Source organism: Mustela lutreola, chromosome 17 (genome assembly GCF_030435805.1).
Source record: "Mustela lutreola isolate mMusLut2 chromosome 17, mMusLut2.pri, whole genome shotgun sequence".
NCBI lineage: Eukaryota > Metazoa > Chordata > Mammalia > Carnivora > Mustelidae > Mustela > Mustela lutreola.
Window position 1 is genome coordinate 14068195 of NC_081306.1, and position 22321 is coordinate 14090515.

The window sequence follows — 22321 nt, forward strand, 5'->3', positions numbered from 1 at the left end:
TGGCTATACATCCAAGGAGGAAGTTAACAGATCCTCTCCCCAGAAAGTGACTATAAAATGGGACAAAAATGATAACCATCTCTGCGCTCCAGAAACTGACTTCAAAGGCGAGAGGTGTTTGCACTTGAAAACTGCTAAGTTTCACATGAGAACAATGAGAAGAACAAGAGCAGGACAAAAATGACAACAGCATTCGTCTAAGCTGTCAGGGGCAGGAGGGAGAGGTACGGGGCGTGGGGGACTAGGGCACAGGGCCCCTCTGCACAGGGCGGTGGGTTCCAACCACAGCAAGCAGGAAACGTGGACTCAGAGCCACAGATCCTCAAGGGGAACAAAAGCTAGAAATTCATATTTCAACAGGAAATATCATAATTTATAAATGTGGACACTGTACAAGGGCACCAGTTTCCGAACTCAGCCATGCAGGCAACCCTCACCCCAGATGACCAACCACAGTCCCGCCCCGGCAGACTCGGTATTATCTACTGCAGCGTGATTTCCAACAATCTCGTTTGCTCAGTCATTACTTTGAATTCAGCTCTCCTCTCTTCTAAGGGTAATGCTTCCCATCCGTAAACGGAGCTACTGCAACAGCCCTGTGGATTAATTCACCATCACTTATGGTCTCCTGTCACTTTCAATCCAGCTAATTGAGCGAGAGTGGTCTACAGAGGAACAGCAGTGGGCATCGGGCCACGGCCGGCAGAACGGGGCGCAGAGAAGAGCCAGGAATCTGACATCAGTCTGACCTGGGCCAGAATCCTCAGCTCTGCCATTTACTAGCTCTGGGAACTTGAACAGCTTAGGAACTTATCTGGGCTTCAGTGCAATGGATCCAAGCAACTGGCCAGTTGCTGCCATATTATCCAGCACCAGCTCCAGGAGCTCTGTATTGAGGCCTGGGCTTTGCAGGTGCTTTCTCAGGAAGCCCCCAGCACAACACTGGGAGCCGGTCCTGTGCGTGGCCTTATTTTATTATGCGTGAGGAACCTGAAGCTCAGAGAGGGGATGTCCCAGAGAGCTCATGTGTGACGAGTCACGGAGAGGGGATTTCAACCCCATCGCCCAACTCTAGGGCCTGGTATTAAGTCCTAAGCTACAGAAAGGGCCCAGGCCAGCAGCCAGCAGGGACAAGGGAAAACAGGCATGCCCATTCCCATCCGCGCCTCCTCATCCGATTTCATTTTCTCCATTTGGCCTGCCACAGCCACTCTGATGGCTTTAAGAGCAACCAAGCAGCCACTCATCTGATCTTTCCCAACCCCTAGCAGTTGAAAACCTACCCATGCCCCTTCCCCATAGGAGGTTTTTAATCAAACATTCCATAGCAGGGGAATTTCATTAGCCAAGGACCGTCCAGCACCAGTGAATGGTTAACTGCACCGCAGGAAAGATCGACAGAAGCCCTCGGCAACCCCCTCAAGAGCAAAGCTAGCCTGACCTTTCCCCTGCTTCCAATTGGCAAGGAAGCCGCCCAGAACCTCTCCGCAGCAGAAAACAAGGAAGAGACTCTGCTTGCTGGTCAGCCTCTCTTCAGGAGGTGGTGCTGAAATCGTGCTGAGACAGGAAAGGGCAAGAATGGGAACGCTGGCGGCGCCTCACAGACATGTGGGTGCTCCTCGGACTACCAGCCCCAAGTAACAGAAAGGGCTTGTTTGGCAGACAATGCCCAACAGACACCTCCACCACACACGGAGAGGGCTGGTCAGCTGGGAACGAGGGGCACTAACAGTGACACGGACGTCACAATAACAAGAGTCAGGAATCTGTCACAGCAGTCCCAAGCAGGGTCTGAAAAAACCTGCTCTTTATAATTTTTTTTTTAAGATTTTATTCATTTATTTGACAGAGAGAGATCACAAGTAGGCAGAGAGGCAGGCAGAGAAAGAGGAGGAAGCAGGCTCCTTGCTGAGCAGAGAGCCTGATGTGGGCTCCATCCCAGAATCCTGGGATCATGACCCAAGCCGAAGGCAGAGGCTTAACCCACTGAGCCACCCAGGCGCCCCAAAGCCTGCTCTTTAAAATGCTGGGGAAGAGGGGCACCTGGTGGCTCGGTTAGTTAAGCATCTAACTCTTGGTTTTGGCTCAGGTCATGATCTCAATCATGTGATTGAGCCCCACACTGGGCTGTGTGCTGGGTGTGGAGCCTGCTTAAGATTCCTTCTCTCTGGGATGCCTGGGTGGCTCAGTCGGTTAAGCACCTGCCTTCGGCTCAGGTCATGATCCCAGGGTTCTGGGATCAAGTCCCACATCAGGCTCCTCCCTCACTGGGGATCCTGCTTCTCCCTCTCCCCCTGCCCCTGCTCAGGTGCGCACGCTCTCTCGCTCTCTGTCTCTCTCTCTCTGTCAAATAAATAAATCTTTAAAAAAAAAAAAATTAAGATTCTTTCTCCTTCTCCATTTGCCCTTGCCCCCCTCCCATACACCCGTTCACGCTCCTTCTCAAAAAAAAAAAAAAAAAAAAAAAAAATGTTGGGGAAGAAGGACATAGAATGTTTCTTATATGACATGATATACTTTTAGGTCCAGATCCAGAGCACATCCTTTAAAGAGCTTCCTCATTTGTACAGTAGAGAAAATGAAAGCCCTACTGCTCATAAGGCTGTCATGAAAACTGAATGAGTTTATTTATATAAAAGACTAACGAAGTTCCAGTCTTGTGCAAAGTGCTCCTACGTGTTAGCAGAGGTTATCAGCGCTGTCCCTGTCCTCCGGACACAGGAGCACGGCACACTACTAGGGTGACGCTAAAACGGACAGTAGCAAAGCTGTCCGCTCAGACACCTACTGATTCTGCTCTTCCTGCTGCTGGTGTTGAAGGCAGATTTAGTTGCGAAATGTCTTGCTATCCCCATGCACGGAATTAAAACACATCATCAATCTCCCAGCAACTACCACATGGCACTGGTGACATAAGCACCTTGGCTGCAGGACTGTGAGGTCCCAGAGATGAACACGGGGCTCTGAGAATTCTGCAGAGGACAACACATAAGACATCCTCACACATGGATTTCTGCACCATCAGGCTACCCCATCCCAGTCCCATACAATGCCTGCCTTGCCCGCTCTTAAAAAATAAATAAAAACTTTTAGAAAAGACTACATCCTCCGCCCTGCAGCAGGCCAAGCAGTACCTGTTTCCGTTTTGCTGGCGAAGCCTGCTGCCTGTTTGATCGCGGCTGCCGTTAGCGCCAATCCCCGGCTCCTCTTCAGGCCATGCTGCAGGACGGCCTCAAACTGGGCACACAGACAGGTTACCCTGCGAGAGAACCAGTGATTCATCAGTCCATTTGTGCAGGGAGAGAGACAACCAGGGCAGCCCCGGCACCTCCTGGAAAGGGGTGAGTCACCCACCAGCTCTAAACCTGGGGTAGGTGCACACACACACACACCTGGATTTATGGGCTGGTAACTGACATGGAATTGACTTACACCCCTCTCCATGTGTGTTCATTTCACATACCTGCAGGAAGCCCTACACAGCCTAGCTATATTCATCAGACTCTTGAAAGCATAGTAACAACTCACAAGAAAGGAGGAAAAATGGAATTGATGCCCACCAGCAGAGGAGAAAAAACCAAGAGCCAATTTAAAAACAAATCAGTCTGGCGTGGGGAGGGGTGGGCTGCTAATTGTATTCAATTCACAAACTCCAACTCTAATTCATATTGCATGTAGTTTAAGGAACCAGATTATCTTTCAAGAGATTGAATGCAGCAGCCTGCCAAATTGGAAACATTGTATAATTTCATGCCCTGTTACATACACTAAAAAAAAAAGTATATGAATTCTGATTCTTGTTCTTTGTTTTGTTGTAAGGGATTATAGTGTGAAGTCAGATCCAGACTTGATGGAATGAACTTTCAATTAAGTTACTACTGTAGATTCAATTAATTGTATTTCTCAATAACCAAAGAAATAAGAGCTTCACAAACATCTTGGCAAAGAGATGGAGTCAGAGCTACTACCTTCTATTCTTTTTTTTTTTTTTTCTACCTTCTATTCTTTACAATCCTCCCGGGGCTCCTGGGCATCTAGGCCCATTGAGTCTGTAGACTTTAAGGCCCTTCCATTTCATTTGCTCACATAACCTGTGTTAAATCCTTGGGGCGCCTGGGTATCTCAGTCGGTTAGGTGTTTAACTCTTGATTTGGCTCAGGTCATGACCTCAGGGTCATGAGATCAAGCCCCACATCAGGCTCCACACTGAGCGTGGAATCTTCTGAAGATTCTCTTCCCCTCTGGCCCTCCCACCCCACTTGTTCTAGTGCTCGCCCATGCCCTCTCCCCTCAAAAAACATTAACAATAAATCCTGAACTCTTCCCATGTACCAGGCACTACTGTTCTAGGCTCTGAGGATACAGAGAGCACGGTCTCTGCCTCACCACATGTGCATGGTACTAGCAGAGGGAGATGCACAGAGATGCTAACTGGACCATTTCAGTTAATGGGAACTCTGAAGAAAATAAGACCAGATGAGGTGGTAAGTGAAGACACGGCAGGAACAGGCTTAGATTCTGGGGCCTGAGTGGAGGTAACTTGGAGTCATAACCTGGATGTGACAGACACAGCAGACTAGGCAGAGGGACCCAATGCAAAGGACCTGACGCCATCACCATCTGGCTCAACCTTGCCCAACTTCAGGCATTTCCTGTTCCACTCACCTCCACACCTGTAGTAATAATACTCCAAGGGTTTACTGCTCTGTAGGCAGTAAACTATTTTCATACCCATTATTTCATTAGCTCCTCCCACCCACATTATTATATCTGGGTGAGGCAGGTATTATCTCCATTTTACACCTAAAGAAACAGGCTACATACATTTAAGAGATAGTACATGAGTACATAATAAGCAGCATTGTGAGACTATATAATTAACAACATCTGTACTCCAGCCCTACCCAACCCCAAACTGATCCAAAGCAGCTTCCAGATACACCCCATACCAAGGCAAACATGCTGATTCTGAGACAAATGCCCTCTCTTTCCCATACCCCACCTTTACTCAAGTCATCCGTGTACACCAGAAAAACCTGACACAGTGTCAGCAAATAACCAGCACTAGTACGTTTACTCTCCAATCTGTGCTCATAACACTACAGATATCACTAATCCATCCTAGCCTTCTAGGCCACCACTGCCAAAGAAAAGCTGGCCCTCACAGGAAGGAAGCCTAATTGGCAGCTCAAACCTAACACCTGTCCTCAACAGCACAATTTGGTTTCCAGCTCCTCCCTTGGCTCCCCTGCACCGAGCTCAGAGTCTGGTACCCAGTACACACTCCATAAATGCTTGTTCTGTGGCTAGGTAAGTGAGTAATCTTGAGCCATGAGTCCCAGAATACTCTTGCACATTGAAACATCCCTCTTTCCTAGGCAGAGGTCACTCTTAAATATGAGATGTGCATATGCTACTCTCTCTACACATTCACACAGGCCCACATTTAAGGGCTTCCTGAAAGCTGGGTCACCTAACAAAAGGGGTGTCTGGGTGGCTCAGTGGGTTAAAGCCTCTGCCTTCGGCTCGGGTCATGATCCCAGGGTCCGGGGATCAAGCCCCGCATCGGGCCCTCTGCTTGGCAGGGAGCCTGCTTCCTCCTCTCTCCCTGCCTGCCTCTCTGCCTACTTGTGATCTCTGTCTGTCAAATAAATAAATAAATAAATCTTTAAAAAAAAAAAAAAAAAAAAAAAAGCACAGCCTGGATCATGAAACAAATCAGCTGCAAATATAAAAAATTGAATCAACAATCCCTGTTAGTTTACTTGAGTCAAATGTACAAGTCAGAAGCTGCCCTGCCAACTCCAGATATCTGGCCCCTAAAGGGAAAGGAATGCAGATGAACAGCACAAACCCAGCCGCCGAGGCTTGGGTTACATCATCAGTATTATCTTCTAGATACGGACAGGTCATGACCAACCTACCACAGCAGAAAACTCAGGGGGAGTACTAATCGCATAATTAATTATTATGATGACTACCCTGCCAAAGGCCATGCTATTTATCGCCCTTCCCATGTCCCCTTCTCACTTCCCCATTGGACGTGTGCTTATACTAAGTCATTCCAGACTTAGCTCAAGGGTCTCCTCCACCAGGAAGCCTTCCTGAGTGCCTCCTTATTCTGAACTTCTTTCTACTGCAGCCCTTGACCAAACTCTCCCATTAATGATCTGCTTTAGAGACCGGAGCTCCCACATAACAGGGATCGTACCTCATTCATCTTTGTTGTTCCAGCACCTAGCACAATGCCTGGCTACCGTGGTAATGAGGACTGAGATGCTCGCTGCCCTGGGGGCATGCAGAATACAGATGTGATGGACATTTAGGGGAGAGATGTGTCTCAGGAGATCTTATAGAATTTATAATCCGGACCCAAGCCAGTTAAGACCAGGGAATCACACTGAACACACTTGGCAACCACAGGCACCTACACCTCTTTAGCTCGAGGTGGGCACGTGACAGGCACTGATTTATACCCTCGTCATGCTTAAGTTTCCGTTTCTTCTCATCTTTATTCAGTTGTCTGATCATTCCTGCGAAGCGAAAGGAACACCTGGCACTAGTGGGGCTATTTTCTCACCTCCGGTCTCTCCTATTTCCCAGAATGCTCTCTGCGAACACACGCGGGCATCGCTACAGTGGGTCAGCTGCCTCCATGGCATTTCATCACAGCTAACTTCTACTGCGAGTCAGTGAACTGGGCATGTTTGTAATCAAGTGGGGGAATGTAACAGCAAAAGTTTTCTTTCTTTTTTTTTTTTTTTTTAGAGTACCTGTCAAGGGACACCTGGGTGACTCAGCCCATGAAGCATCTGCCTTCTGCTCAAGCCATGATCACAGGGTCCTGGGATGGAGCCCCGCACTCTGGTCCTTGCTCAGCGGGGAGCCTGCTTCTCCCTCTGCCTCTACCTCCCCTATTTGTACACTCTCTCTTTCTCTCTCTGACAAATAAATAAATGAAATCTTCTTTAAAAATTTTTTTAAATAAATAAAAGCACCAGTCAAGAAAATCACTTCAAATTTTTATGCACACAACTGGTGACCAGATGAACGGATAAATAAAATGTGGTGTTGTCAAGACAATGGGTTATTACTCGGCAATACTGACACACTACGACAAAGAAAAGCCTTGAAAATATTATGCCAATGGAAAGAAGTGAGACCCCAAAAGCCACATGTTGTAGGAGTCCATGAATTGTTAGAGACAGTAAATATTTAAAAACCAAAAGTCAATTAGTGGTTGTCTAAGGCTGGAATTGGGGATTAACTGTCAACTTGCAGAATAGAAAATAGGTATAAGGAAAATGTTCTCAAACTGGGTGTGTTGATGGTTGTACAACATGGATTTTTAAAAATCACCGCAGAGGGCGCATGGGTGCCACAGTTGGTTAGGCAGATGACTCTTGGTTTCCACTCCGGTGGTGATCTCAGGGTCAAGAGATCAAGTCCCACAGTAGACTCGGCACTCAGTGCAGTCTACTTAAGACCCTTCCCCACCCACCACCTTACGTGCACCCTTGTGTGTGTGTCTCTCTCTAAAATAAATAAAAAATTTTCAAAATCACTGCATTGTATACTCACAAGAGGTAGTTTTTTTATGGTATGTAAATTAGACTTCAATAAAGCTCTCAAAAATTAAAAAAAAAAAAGAAAGAAAGAAACTTGGTACCTGAGTGGCAGAGTCAGTTAAGCATCCAACTCTTGGTTTCCAATCGGGTGGTGATCTCAGGGTCTAAGATCGAGCCCCACGCTGTGGTCTGCGCTCAGCGGGGAAGCTACTGGAAGTTCTCTCTCTCTCTCTCTCTCTCTCTCTCTGCCCCTCCCCACCAAACTCAATCAAGCACACATGCTCTCTCCCTCTCTCTTACAAATAAGTAAATCTTTTACAAAAATCTGCCCTTGAGGTGTTCAGTAAAGCCTGATACAGGAACGAAGAAATGGAAAATTAAATACTTTGCTCCTGCTGAATTTAAAACTATCTACCAACACCCACCCAGGTGGACACTGCATGAGCTTAACTAGTTTACTGCAGAAATTCTGCAAGCATTGGTTTTCCTGAGCTCTGACCTGTATTTCAAGACTCCTTATCCTGCCACGGTAATCTATAATAAGGTTCTTAAGAATCCTGTACCCTTTCATGGCAAATGTCAGAACAACTGACAGGATCAGCAATAAAAGCTGCATTTTTACGAACGACATCAAATTAACCTTACGAAAAAGGGCCTATTTCAAAGTGCTCCTTTCACTGTGTTACAGGAACCTTTTGGGGGAAAACTAAGCACATCATGGAAATGGACCAGATTATCCTCATGTGGAAAGCTCTGATGCCAACTGGAATGGAGTCAACTGTACCCATAAAAATCAGCCAATTAACAGCATCAGCCACATGTCAGACTTAGGACAGTACAATCCCCACTGGCCTTTAGAGACTGGGACCCATTTGCAGGGGTCTCTGCTCTACACTTATGTGTAATAAAGTAAATTTTCCAAAGGTTCACCTCCTTTAGCCTGTAAATTTTCCTGGCAGATACCAATTGTGGACCGCAATCTACAAGACAGGTAAAGGTTTAGGAATGAAGAGACTCAAAACATTATCTACACCTGAGGAAAGGTTAAAGCACTAAGGATCTCACACTGGGGGAACTGGTTCAATAAACAGCTTACAATTGAACACTATTTAGCCCTTAAAACTCATACCAAGAGCTTATAATGAAAACCCACAAGTTTGTAACATGAAATGAAAAATAAGGACATGAAATATATATCAAGTACGCTCTCAACTATGCTTAAAAAAAAAAAAAAAAATCCTAAAGGGAATTATGTGAAAACATGAAGAGCTGCTTGGTAAAAGAATTGCTGGTGATGTCTTTCTTGCCTTTATGCTTTTCTGAACCTAGCTTCCTTCCAAAACAAGCATTAAAGAAGTATTCATGGGCACCTGGGTGGCTCAGTGGGTTAAGCCTCTGCCCTTGGCTCAGGTCATGATCTCAGGGTCTCCTGGGATCAAGCCCTGCATGGGGCTCTCTGCTCAGCAGGAAGCCTGCTTCTCCTCCTTTCTGCCTGCCTCTCTGCCTACTTGTGACCTCTCTCTCTCTCTCTGTCAAATAAATAAATAAAATCTTAAAAAAAAAAAAAAGTATTCATGTCTCAAGAACCAGAAATATTGCTACCTTACACTACAACAAATGAAGAAATCCAATTTGAAAGTTATGATGAAGGGTGCCTGGGAGGGTCAGTCGGTTAAGCATCTGCCTTCAGCTCAGGTCATGATCCTAAGGTCCTTGGATCCAGTCCTGAAGCAAACTCCTTGCTCAGCAGGGAGCTGTTTCTTCCTCTGCCTGCTGCTGCCCCTGCTTGTGCTCATTCTCTTTCTCTCTCTCTGACAAATAAATACAATCTTTTTTTAAAAAAAATTTTAAGGGGTGCCTGGGTGGCTCAGTGGGTTAAAGCCTCTGCCTTCGGCTCAGGTCATGATCCCAGGGTCCTGGGATAGAGCCCCACATCAGGCTCTCTCCTCAGCGGGGAGCCTGCCTCCTCCTCCTCTCTCTCTGCCTGCCTCTCTGCCTACTTGTCTGTCAAATAAGTAAATAAAAATCTTTAAAAAAAAAAAAATCTACATAAAAATTTAAAAAATAAAAATAAAAGTTATGGTGAGGAAAAAGTGTACAACTATTTTAAATGCTTACAGAGAACTTGAAATAGCATTTTTTACCATGAACCATGAGAGACTGTGGACTCTGAGAAACAAACTGAGGGTTTTGGAGGGGAAGGGGGTGGGGGGTTGGGAGGGCCTGATGGTGGGTATTATGGAGGGCACGTATTGCATGGAGCACTGGGTGTGGTGCATAAACAATGAATCTTGAATCACTGAAAAAATTAAATTATATTTAAAAAAAAGAAGAGGGGCGCCTGGGTGACTCAGTGGGTTAAGTCTCTGCCTTTGGCTCAGGTCATGATCTCAGGGTCCTGGGATCAAGCCCTGCATCAGGCTCTCTGCTCAGCAGGGTACCTGCTTCCCCCCAACACTGCCTGCCTCTCTGCCTACTTGTGACCTCTCTCTCTCTCTCTGTCAAATAAATAAATAAATAATCTTTTAAAAAAGGAAATAGCATTTTTTAAAAAGCTTAGATTAAAAAACAAATTTTTAAAAATTTAGATTATGTTAAGCCAAGAAAAGAGATCTTTTTCAAGATCCCTTATTCAAAGATATAGAAGTGTTTCCAACCCCCAAATAAAAAATATTGCAATGAATGAAACTATAACATTAAAATTTTATTTTTTTAAGTACACAAAATGGGGCAAGGGAATTCAATTACAACAGTAACAAAAGTAAAATAAATCCTACTTTTAAACAAGAAAGATAAAAGTCCTACATGAAGAAAAGCATAATATTTTCTTAAAAGGTATAAAGGTCAAAATAAATAGAAATACCATTTTCCTGAATAAGATGTATTAAAGTAAAAATTTCATTAATTAATGCATAAGTTAACTGTGCATATATCAATTAATGTATAAACTGAATACAATTCCAATAAAAATCCCAAGGATTATAGTAATAATTCCAAGGAACTACTTGGCACAGTGTGGTTTTGGGTGCAGGGATAAACATACAGATGGAGTATAGGGAAACTTGTCATAAAAAATCCAAATCCAGGGATGCCTGGGTGGCTCAGTGGGTTAATCCTCTGCCTTCGGCTCAGGTCATTTTCTCAGGATCCTGGGATCAAGCCCCACATCAGGCTCTCTGCTCGGCAGGGGGCCTGCTTCCTCCTCTCTGCCTGTGTCTCTGCCTACTTGTGATCCCTGTCTGTCAAATAGATAAATGAAATCTTAAAAAAAAAAAATCCAAATCCAAATAAATATGAAAACATTAAATATAATAATAATAGCACTTCAATTCAGATGGGAAAAATGGGCTGTTTAAGCAGGGGCAATGACACAAGTGGCCAGCTACAAGGCTGAAAGAAAAGAAAAATAAACTTGTATTTCAAACTCTAGACAGAACAAAATTCCAGACAGATTAGGAAAAATATAAATGGGAAAAAATAAAACTATAAAAATAATAGAAAAACATACAGAAAAACCTCAGGACAGGATACTCTAAATCCAAAATTTTTAAGGTTCATTCGGGGCGCCAGGGTGGATCAGTCAGTTAAGCATCTGACTCTGGGTCTCAGCTCAGGTCTTGACCTCAGGGCCATGGGTTCAAACCCTGTACTGGGCTCCACACTGGACATGGAGCCTACTTAAAAGAAAAAACGTTCATATTATTAACTGCATAAGATTCTTAACTTTCAATATGGCAAAAGATACCATAAACATGGTAAAACAATAAATTTTCTCCAGAAAATACTTATAGCACGTATTACTGAAAAGGGATTAAAAGCCATAATACATGGAGAGCGTCTACAAAAGGATAAGAGAAAGACAAGCAACTCAAATGATAATGAACTTTTCAACAAGTGAACAAATCATGAAAGGAAGAAATACTGGCCAATAAACAGATGAAAAGATGTTCAGTCTCGCCAGTGGCCAAGAAAGTGTCACAGTATTAAGATACCAATTCAAGAATATAAGCTTTAAAACCAATCACAGACCAAGCATGAATATCTGTAAATAAGCCTTGTTCAAAATATAAATATGAACCACTCAGCTTTCTTCAAAGAGACCAGACAGTACAATTTTTTTTAAGATTTTTTAAATTTATTTTTGTGAAAGAGAAAGAGAACGCACACGAGAGGGTGGAGAAGCAGAGGGAGGAGCAGGTACCCAGCTGAGCAAGGAGCCGGACACAGGATTCGATCTCAGGACCCTGGGATCATGACCTGAGCCGAAGGCAGAGGCTTTAACCGACTAACCACCCAGGTGCCCTAGATAGTACAATTTTTTTTTTTTAATCCCCATATACTTTGACTCAGGAATCCTACTTCTAGGAATGTATCCTATAAAAATAAAAGCACTACTAATTAAAAAATGATCAAAAAGCATAAACAGACATTTCACCGAAGGGGATATAGGCATACAAGCATGGGAAAACATGTTCAACATCATTAGGGACATGTAAATTAAAACCGCCATAAGGTATGACTGTACACCTGTAAGAGTGGCTAAAAGAGGAAATCACGACACTACCAAATGCTGGCAAGAATGCAGAGGAACTGGATCACTCACATTGTTGGTAGGAAGGTAAATGCACTTTGGCAGTTTCTTATCAAACCAAATATGCAAATATCACCTACCCAACAACTGCACTCTTGGTGACTATCTCGGAAAAATGAAAAAGTTATGTTCCCACAAACAAACCTGTACGTGAATGTTTACAGCAGCATTATTTGCAGTAGCCAAAACCTGAAACAACCCAGATGTCCTCCAATGAGTTAATGAAAAAACAGAGTTTAGTCCCCCACACCATGGAATGGGAATCACACCAAGTGGGGAAAACGCAATCCCAAAAAGTTACACACTGTGTGATTCTGCTAATATACTGCTCTCAGAGTGTCAACATTAGAGAACTGGAGGACAGACTGGTGGTTGCCAGGAGTCAGGGACGGAGAAGGAGGGTACAGGAGGGAGGTGCTGTGGTATAAAAGGTCAGCGGGGGGATCCTGGGACAATGAAACTATTCCATTACCCGACGGTGGTGGTGGACAGCTGTCCCTATGCAGTAACCATGCCGCAAAGAACTACACACACACAGGCACACACAAGTGCACACACACACACACACACACACACAGATAAGGACCAGCAAAACTAGGGAAATCTAAACAAATCTATGCTAGGGTTTTATAAGGTGTCATTACTATGGGAAACTGGGAGAAAAGGAAACCAGGGAAGACTGGGTGGCTCAGTGGGTTAAGCAAGTGTCTTCGCTTCAGGTCATGATCCCAGGGCTCTAGGATCAAGCAACATGTAGGGCTCCTTGCTCAGCAGGGAGCCTGCTTCTCCCTCTGTCTGCCACTACCCTTGCTTGGGCTCTCTCTCTCTTAAATAAATAAATAAAACCTTAAGATTCTATTTATTTATTTATTTATTTGACAAAGAGAGACAGTGAGAGAAACACACGCACACACACATTTTTATTGTAGCACTGTTTACAACAGCAAAAGCAAAAAAAGAAGTAGAAACAACCTGAATATCCATTAACAGGAAAAGAGTAAATAAGTTATAGTACCTCCACACTACAAAACACTACACAGAAATTTAAAGAGAATGAGAGGTCACATCTAATCAACCCTAAAAAGCACCACATCCCCCCCCATACATCTTTGAAACCCAGCTGTGCCTCATAACTGATCAAATTATATGATTAAAGTTGACATTGGTCATGAAGATGCCGTTGACAGTAAGCTGCACCATTCTGTTACTTACTGACCTGCAATAATCTCCGTAATACCAGGTTTGAAAACAAAAACATTGAGGTGCCTGGGTGGCTCAGTCAGTTAAGCCTCCAACTCTTGATTTCAACGCAGGTCATGATCTCAGGGTTGGGGATGGAGCCCTACATCAGGCTCTGTGCTGGACATGGAGCCTGCTTAAGATTCTCCCTCTCTCTCCCCCTCTCTTTCTGCCCCTCCCTACCTCTTCCCCCCACTCACATGCTCTCTCTCTATTTAAAAAAAGGGGGGGGGGGGGCAAGTCGTAGAGTAATATAAATGGTATAGCTCCCATTTGTGCGGAAGTAGGAGAAAGGAGTGGGTTCCAAAGATTATGTTCTCTCAATCACTGGAACCTTCTACCATCGTTTGAGTAGACTTAAGCATCCCCGAAAATTCATGCAAATTCATCTAGAGCAAGAATCATGAGCACTGAGGCTGAGGGCCCACATCCCAGTGTGACAGCACCAGCATACAAGGGCCCTCCCCCCACCCCTTGCTGGGCCAGGGGTCCCAGGACCTGAGAATCAAGCCAGCCTGATGTTCTCAATGAGTGCTGTGTGCTGTGGTCCAGAGCATGCTCTGTCTGTGCTAAGTAAATGGAATGAAAGCAAACTGCTGCCCAGAGATAAAGGACCAAAAAAATCTGTGAGAAAGACAGCAACCAACTAGAAGAAACTAAAACTGGCTTTAGTTTTAGCTCATAGGCCACAGAAAAATAATTCTAGGTGGATTAAAGACTTAACTGTAAACAATAAAAATCTTACAAGAAAAATTGTTCATTTATTTATTTTTTTAAAGAATTTCTTTATTTGACAGAAAGATGGAGAGCAAAAGTAGGCACACAAGCAGGGAGGGTAACATGCAGAGGGAGAGGGAGAAGTAGGCTCCCTGCTCAGCAGGGAGCCTGATGTGGGTCTCAATCCCAGGACCCTGCGACCATGACCTAAGCTGAAGGCAGACGCTTAACTAACTGAGCCACCCAGGCACCCCCACAAGAAAATTTATAAAACACTGCATGCACAATATAACATTGGGAAGATCTTTTTAAAACACTGAAAACTTATGGGGCACCTGGGTGGCCAGACCAAATAATTTTGGGTCATGGACACAAGGTACTCAGAGGGAGGGAGAAGATAAAATAGGAAAAAAAAGAGGCCAAAAAAAGGTTGACAAAGAACGAGAAAAAATTCAAGCCGGAGAGCAGTGAAAACTCACAAAGCAGTGGTCTTCGAGACACTGTTAGTGTGAAGGTAGCAGACGGGCGTGTAAAAAGAAATCAAATAAACATTCTATCAGAAGAGTCAGAAATGAAAGAAAATAAGCAACGCTTCAATGGGTCAAACCACAATTTCTGACCATTTTCCAAAGTCACTGGTATCAGTCCAGTGGCTATCTTCCCTAGCGCAGACAGACCACCAGCTCTGCGTCTAGACGCAAACACTGCCTGGGGTTCTCTCGGAGAATCAGGAATGGGAGTTGGAAGCCGGGAAGGAATCAGCAGAAGGAGCTGGTTCCACCAAACAGGAAGACGAGAACGGAGAGAACACGGGTCCCTCGACAGGTCCCTCGACAGGTCCCTCGACGCCGAAGGAGTGAGTAAACGGGAAACAAGGAAACAGAAGTGATGCTAAGCCATGGCCCACAGGCTCTCAAAGCTTGGTCGGGGCACACAGCCTGGGAGAAAGAAAACTCCACTCCAAAGCTTGCTTTAAACCAACAACACACAATTGGTCTGACTTCTGGGCACACCTTAGAGCCAGAGAATGGATGTCTCGTTCTCCGAGTCCTGTCACCACCCTGGGGTGATCAAGGCTCAGTCACAAGGCTTCTCAATCCTTCTGTCTCTCCTCCCAACTGCCACCACTCAGCCCGCCCGCCCACAGTACTGAGCCACCCCACACTGCTCGCCAGAGCCCATCTCACCCTCCCCAGCCCCCCTCCGGCCCTGCCCCTCCTCCGGAAATCCAACCCTGACTATGTCGCTGTCCTTCTCTGTTCTTTCTCCCACTCACACTACACATCGCACAGCGCACAGGACATGACACGATTTCAGGAGGAACAGAGATGAACGTTTTCATGTTAATCATTTCAATGCTCCAAGAAAGACTATAATCAGCCATCAGTGTTTGATTTCACTGACAGTGTTACTTATGACAAGACCAGAGTAGACAGGGCCTTCACATTCCACCGCAAGCCAGTATCTGGCTCAGATGGTATACAGAAATAGCAAACACTGTGAAAATGGAATGCAAACAGCCGTGGCTTAAGAAATGATACCCTATGGGGCGCCTGGGTGGCTCAGCTGGTTAAGCGTCTGCCTTCAGCTCAGGTCATGATCCCAGGGTCCTGGGAGCGAGCCCCCAACTCAAGTCCCCAAGTCGACTCAGGCTCCCTACTCAATGGGTAGTCTGCTTCTCCCCCTACTCATCCTCTTGCCCTCTTCTCTCTCAAATCAATAAGTAAAATCTTTCTAAAAAAGAAAGGATACCCTAATGGATAAAGTTCAAATACTTCCCTATGACAGTAAGAGAGGAAACTCCTGACTTTTCAGACCACGTTCTCACACCTCCCTACACCATCCCATTGCTACACCTGCTGCCTGGAACTCCCATCCTGCCCATTCGACCACTAAAGACCCGCCACTCACCTCTCACGTCTGGACTATGTGATTATTACTACAGGCCACCATGACTGTCCACAATGTACATGCCTATCTGCTGGATTGAATTCGGAGTTCCCTGAGGAGAGCAACCAACTCACCCAGTTTATTAATTTTTCTTTTTTTTTTTTGAAGATTTTATTTATTTATTTGATAGAGAGATAGAAAGCACAAGTCGGCAGAGCAGCAGGCAGAGGGAGAGGGAGAAGCAGGCTCCCTGCTGAGCAGAGAGCCCGATGTGGGGCTCAATCCCAGGACCCTGGGAACATGACCTGAGCTGAAGGCAACCACTTAACCAAGTGAGCCACCCAGGGGCCCCAACTCATACAGTTTATATCCCCAATGCCAATGTAGGGATCTACAAACAGACATCTGTTGGGTGGCGGAATTAATGAGCAAGGAGTCTAGCCTTCAGTTTCCAAATTAGCCAAAACACCGGTATGTCCAGTCATAGGAAGAAAAAGTATCGAGTCTTGGTAAGTTCCTACCGGCTATGCCAATCAATCACTGTTCCATCTTGGGAAGTGGGGACTGTGATGATCATCTGGCCTTCCAGATGATACGACAGAGCCCTGGAGAAGCAAAGTCCAAAATTACACAGCTGGTGATTAGTGATTTGTGGCTGGAGTGGGCCTCTGATATCAAAGCTCATACTTCATGCTCACCGTCTCTCCACCATCAAGACAGTGACCAGGAGGATCCTGGCAATGAGGGTGCTTACATATTGTTTCCCATGGGCCAAGCACTATTTCCCATAGCTATCAAAATAAACAATATAACTGCTTATTACAAACCAGACAAATGTAGCTATTTATTACAAACAAGGAAATGTGCTCAGATTTGCTAAATGCCTTAGGACTACCAGTAGCTAAAAATAATCTTTTCCAAAAAAGCAATCTACTCATTTGATCGATACAGTAAAATAAAAGAATATGCAATGTGGAACTATCTATGACAGATCCTCAAAGTGGAAATGAAGTGGTCAGGACAGGGAGGAGAGCTAATCCCACTAAGGAACCCCAAGATCTTCTGCAGGAAGAGAAGAATTAGAATATCCAGTCAACACCTCAGACTAGTAGATTGGTAAGAAATCTATGACAAACTGAAGACAAAAATCACATGATGAACATGCAGAGACATTTAAAAGAGAAAAAGGAATGCTTGGAAAAGCCATTTGATTTCACAAGTGTCCAGGGGAATACACATACGACCATTTTCAACTATGCTGAGAATAACATTAGGGAAGCACAAAGGGCAGCTGGTTTTGTTTTACATCTTCCTGAAAAGTTCAGAAATGTTTCTAATTCCTCACAAGTAAAGAAAAATCACCAAAACCAATCACTCTTCCCTGGAAAGCTTTGAAAGGAGGGGAAAAGCTCCTGACTTCTTCTGACACAGTCAGCTAAAGGGTCACAAGAATGTACATGTCCTCAATGTTCTGAAACAAGCACCCTAAACCAGCCCACTGCCTCCCTGTAACGGCAGTGAGACCCTGCGTGCAGAGAATATTCTCAAAGTGCAGAGATACTTTATATGAAATTACAGCGAAAGTAACAAAAGCTAGCAATTTCTGGAAACTTACTTGCCACCAGGCGCTGTTGGAAAGGCTCCACATAAACTAACTCACAAGCCCCCCAAGTCAGGATGGTAGGGGCTGTACCCATTTACAGATGAGGACGTCAGAGCACGAGAAAGACAAAACTTGCCCACAGACCGACATCACTCGGGACGGGCCACACCAAGATTCAAACTCCCAGCTTCAAATCCCACGCCACCTTCCGCCACCCCGCAGCTGGGGCTGCTGTTTATGATTCCAACGAGAAACTTCCAGATTGTGCTCGGTAATCCCACGTGGGAAGAAGATGCTTCTGTAGAACAATAACGTATCTAGCCCTGGAGGTACCCTCCAGTGCCTGCTGAGTTCTTCAGCCATTATTTCTAGAAGGCAAATCATTCAAAAACTACGTCACAGCCCCGTCATCAGCCAGCATGACAGGCAGTCTGCGGAATAATTGTAACGAAGCACAGGAATGGGTCTTTGCTCTTAGGGGAACACGGTGCAGGAGAACAACGCATTGACTGCCCCTACTTCCTCCAGGGGAGGTTTCTAAGAACAGAAGCTGATGAAACAAGCTCTCCCTCTAATGTCCCCACATGTAAAGGGTGATGGACACTTCACACAAGGACTGGTGCCTTTTGCTGTGGAATCTCGGAAAATCAAACAAATCTCCCTCCCACACCCTCACGCTTTGCATCTGGCGTGAGCCCAACAGTGCTGCTTATCGTGGAGACCCGGACGCTACACACTGCTTCAGACGGGCCAGACTTCAGTTCTTCGCAAACAGCCAGGCAGCTTTAGCTTCATCTGAGGATAGGCACTGTTTGTTTTGAGTCTGCCTCGTGTTTTCCATATAAAGGAGCCTGTTTCGTTGTTTTTTTCTTTTTTAAGATTTTATCCATTTATTAGAGAGAGAGAGAGAGATCACAAGTAGGCAGAGAGAGAGGGGGAAGCAGGCTCCCCGCTGAGCAGAGAGCGTGATGCAGGGCTCAATCCCAGGACCCTGAGATCATGACCAGAGCCGAAGGCAGAGGCTTAACCCACTGAGCCACCCAGGCGCCCCAAGAAGCCTGTTTTGTTTTGTTTTTTTTAAAGATTTTTTTTTAATTTATTTTATTTGACAGACAGATATCACAAGTAGGCAGAGAGGCAGGCAGAGAGAGAGAGAGAGAGAGAGAGAGGAGGAAGCAGGCTCCCCGCTAAGCAGAGAGCCCGATGCGGGACTCGATCCCAGGACCCTGAGATCATGACCTGAGCCGAAGGCAGCGGCTTAACCCACTGAGCCACCCAGGCGTCCCAAGAAGCCTGTTTTAAAGGGGGAAACTACCACTCTTGTACATGGAAAGCCAGCATCATGGGTAAACACAGAGTAAATATAAATGCAATTAAAATATTAAATTCTGTCTCTGCCCCTCTGCCAGAGGAAGACTGAGCCTGAAGCCTCTGTTTAAAGGGGAGGAGGGGGGTGCTGGAGACATACTACTTTGAAGTGGAGGGTAGTGTTGTTTTTGTAGGTCAGAAGGATCAAATATGAGCAATTTCATCGAATTCAACCTAACGATAAAAAAGTCTCACCACCAAGATCATTGAGACTGAAAAAGAAAAGGCAAACCACTGAGCCACTAGGCAACTGAAAGGAATCTAACACTGTGACATTTAACGCTTAAAATCATGTTACACGTGCAGTGAAACAAATCTCTCATTTAGGGAAACTGTGTGTTAGAAAACCAGGAGGGGGTGTTGTGTCAGAGAATGAACACCGCAGCAAGAAACAAAGCCTGTCTCCAGTCCCGCTCTACGACCCACAAACTATATGACCCACAAACCACGTGACCCACCCAAGCAGAGTCTGTGCCCGCAGCGCCAGTGTACTAGGAACTAAGTTAATGCTGCATAACTGACCAGCCTCCAAGTTTCTACACTGGTAAAAGTAGGGAAGTCATCCCCGCTCCTGCTTGTCTATAGGGTCATTGCAAGGATCAAGTGAGATATGAACATTTTTAAACCACACAGTACTGCCACAAGAAAGACTGTCACTACAAAGCAGTAGCAATAGGGGACAGCTCTTGGGCACTGTGGGCAGCCCGTGTTCATAATAGCCACCTTCATCACAGCACCCAGATTTCATTTGAAGGTTTATTTCTTCCTCACTAGATCCTGTCTTGAGATGGTGAACCCAAGTAGACATCTTTTTCTTTTAAAGATTTTTTTATGTATATATTAGACAGAGAGAGAGAGAGCACAAGGAGGTAGAGAGCTAGGCAGAGAGAGGGGGCTGAGCAGGTATGGGGCTCGATCCCAGGAACCTGAGATCATGACCTGAGCCGAAGACAAAGGCTTAACCCACTGAGCCACCCAGGTGCCCTCCAAGTAGACATCTTACACTGAGCAAGCCAGTGGGCTCCCAGGAAGCTCCTTCACCAACTCCTCCTCCTGGTGGCCAGGAGGGAAATCCTCCTGCCGGAGGTGGGGAGGGGGTCATGTGACCTGAGACCGGCCAAGCAGGTGTTTCCTCCCCAGAAAGTCAATCTTGAGCAGAATGAGAGTCACTTCAGCAGGAGAACTTTTACCATTCCTGCCAGAAGACCATTTCTGGGCCTCTGTTTCCAACTTAGGAGGCTTCCTTCCAAAGCTGTCTTGACTCTTTCCTGTTTCCAAACCTGGCTGACCCTCAACTCTGTAAGCTCACAACTTCCTTAACTGGAGTGGATTTCTGTTGCTTGTTTCCAAAGAGCCTTGGAAGAAACAGCTGTGACCATCCCTTCAAGGGTTCCTACTGACGTTCATTCAACCAGCGGGAATTTAGCTGTGACCACAGGCCACCAGGCCCAGTCATGCACAGAACTTTGCCTAGGACAGTCAATTTAAAATGGCATTCAAAGATAACACTTGGCCTTTTAAGAAAAAAATCCCTTGCAATTACCCATTATGTCTCAGCGGACACTGGTTCTTAGCTTCCTGCAGGAGAACGATGCAGGAAAAGACAAAACTAAGGAGCTCCATCTTCCAAATGGGGCTGAGAACTATACCCAGAGTTACATGGAAAGAAATCTCCCATCTTCGCTTGTTCCCTGAGAGCAAAAGAGAACGTCGATAAGGCTCACTGATTCACACTTGAGCCTCCCTTCTATTTGCAGACTGCTCGCCCCATCACCAGGCAGCACGGGCAGGAGTCACAGCTGAGTGATGACTGTCCCCACCAGACTTCCTTCCCCGTAGAGTGAAATTAACACCGACCTGCTGGCACTTCGACACACAGTCTTTGACTTAATCCTCCCAACTGGCAGGGTAGATGTGATCCTGATCACCTTCTCAAATGTGTGGGTTTTCCCCCACGCCACCAAGCAGTTCTCTGATATCAGCTGGGTGTCCTACAACTCACCTCAATCCTGATGCCATCTACCCGGAGACAGCATCAAATCCCACAGGTGAAGAACTCAGCTCTGTAAGACGACACCCATCCCCCCTACTTCAGAGGCTGGTCACAAGCCCAGGTTATCACCTGCATTTCTGACCAACTGGCTATGTATCTCGAAGATTCCCACAAACTCCTCTGTGGGTTAATCTGCCGGAGTGGCTCACAGACCTCAAAGAAGGATTTTACTTACTAGATTACTGTATATTATAAAAGGATGTAACTCAGGAACAGGCACGTGGAAGAGATGCGTAAGGCCAGGTAAGGGAAAAGAACATGGAGCCTCCATGCCCTCCCCAGGAACACCTGTCCCCGCGCCTCCACATGCTCACCAACCCAGAAGCTCTCTGAGCCCCATCCTTTTGGGGTTTTACAGAGCCTTCATTACATAAGCAGGATTGATTAAGTCATTGGCCTTTGGCAACTGAACTCCATCTCCAACCTCCCTCCTCTCCCCAGTGGTGGGGGTGCTGGGAAAGAAAGTTCCAACCTTCTGATCCCAGCGTTGGTTCTCCTGGCAACCGGCCCCCAACCTTTGGGACTCTCTAAAAGTCGGTTTCTAAAAGTCACATCAAAAGACACCTTTATGGCTCTTATCACTTTGGGAATTCCAGGGGTTTTAGAGCTCAGTGCCAAGAATGACCAAGAACAAATATAAATACTTCCTGAGCCATGGTATAGAGCAAGGAAAAAAGATCCAAATGACCAGAACTTGGGTTGGGGGATGGAGAATTGGTGTCAGAGATCTGAAGATTTCCCTAACAATTATTAAAAGGCTTTAAAAACAAATAAAACAAGACATAAATAGAAAAGGCCAGGCCAGGGTAGCTGGAGCAAAGAGCGAGACTGTGTTCGGGATGTGAGTCTTTTTCCAGAGAGCAAAGAGAAGCTAGGGAAGGCTCTCCCCCGGGGAGGGGGGCGGGGGCGGGGGTGACAGGAAGGCTCATGCATGCTGCAGAAGACTCTTTGTGCAGAGGACGCAGGACAAGAAGGAAAAGAGCAGTCCGTCTCTGGCAGCCGCCCTGTGGGCGATGTGGTGCCTGAAACAAGAGGACAGCAGGGGAGCTGGAGAGAAGAGAATCCATTTGAGATCACTTGTGGGGCCCGGACAGTTGTCAGCGGTGGAGAAGAAAGGGGACTCAACTATCTTTTCAGACCCCACAACAAAATGTTCACAGACTTTCCCTCTTGAGGTTGAGCTAACCCCCAGAATAAGGACAGTGATGTAGCCTTTCCTACATGAAGGTCGTGCCACCTTTCCCCAAACACATTTCAAAGATAAGACCAAAACTGTTATTGAGAAGGAACCC

At 45.6% G+C, this 22321-nt stretch overlaps 1 protein-coding gene across 5 annotated transcripts in view; it reads right to left on the reverse strand.

The window, feature by feature from the left end:
* SNX29 (sorting nexin 29) overlaps positions 1-22321 on the reverse strand; it is a 475417-nt gene that overhangs the window by 429147 nt on the left and 23949 nt on the right. For all 5 annotated transcript variants that reach the window (XM_059154575.1, XM_059154573.1, XM_059154577.1 and 2 more), the window contains exon 4: positions 3135-3259. In XM_059154575.1, coding sequence (XP_059010558.1) covers positions 3135-3259 — 125 coding nt within the window. The remainder of the gene's footprint in view (positions 1-3134; positions 3260-22321) is intronic.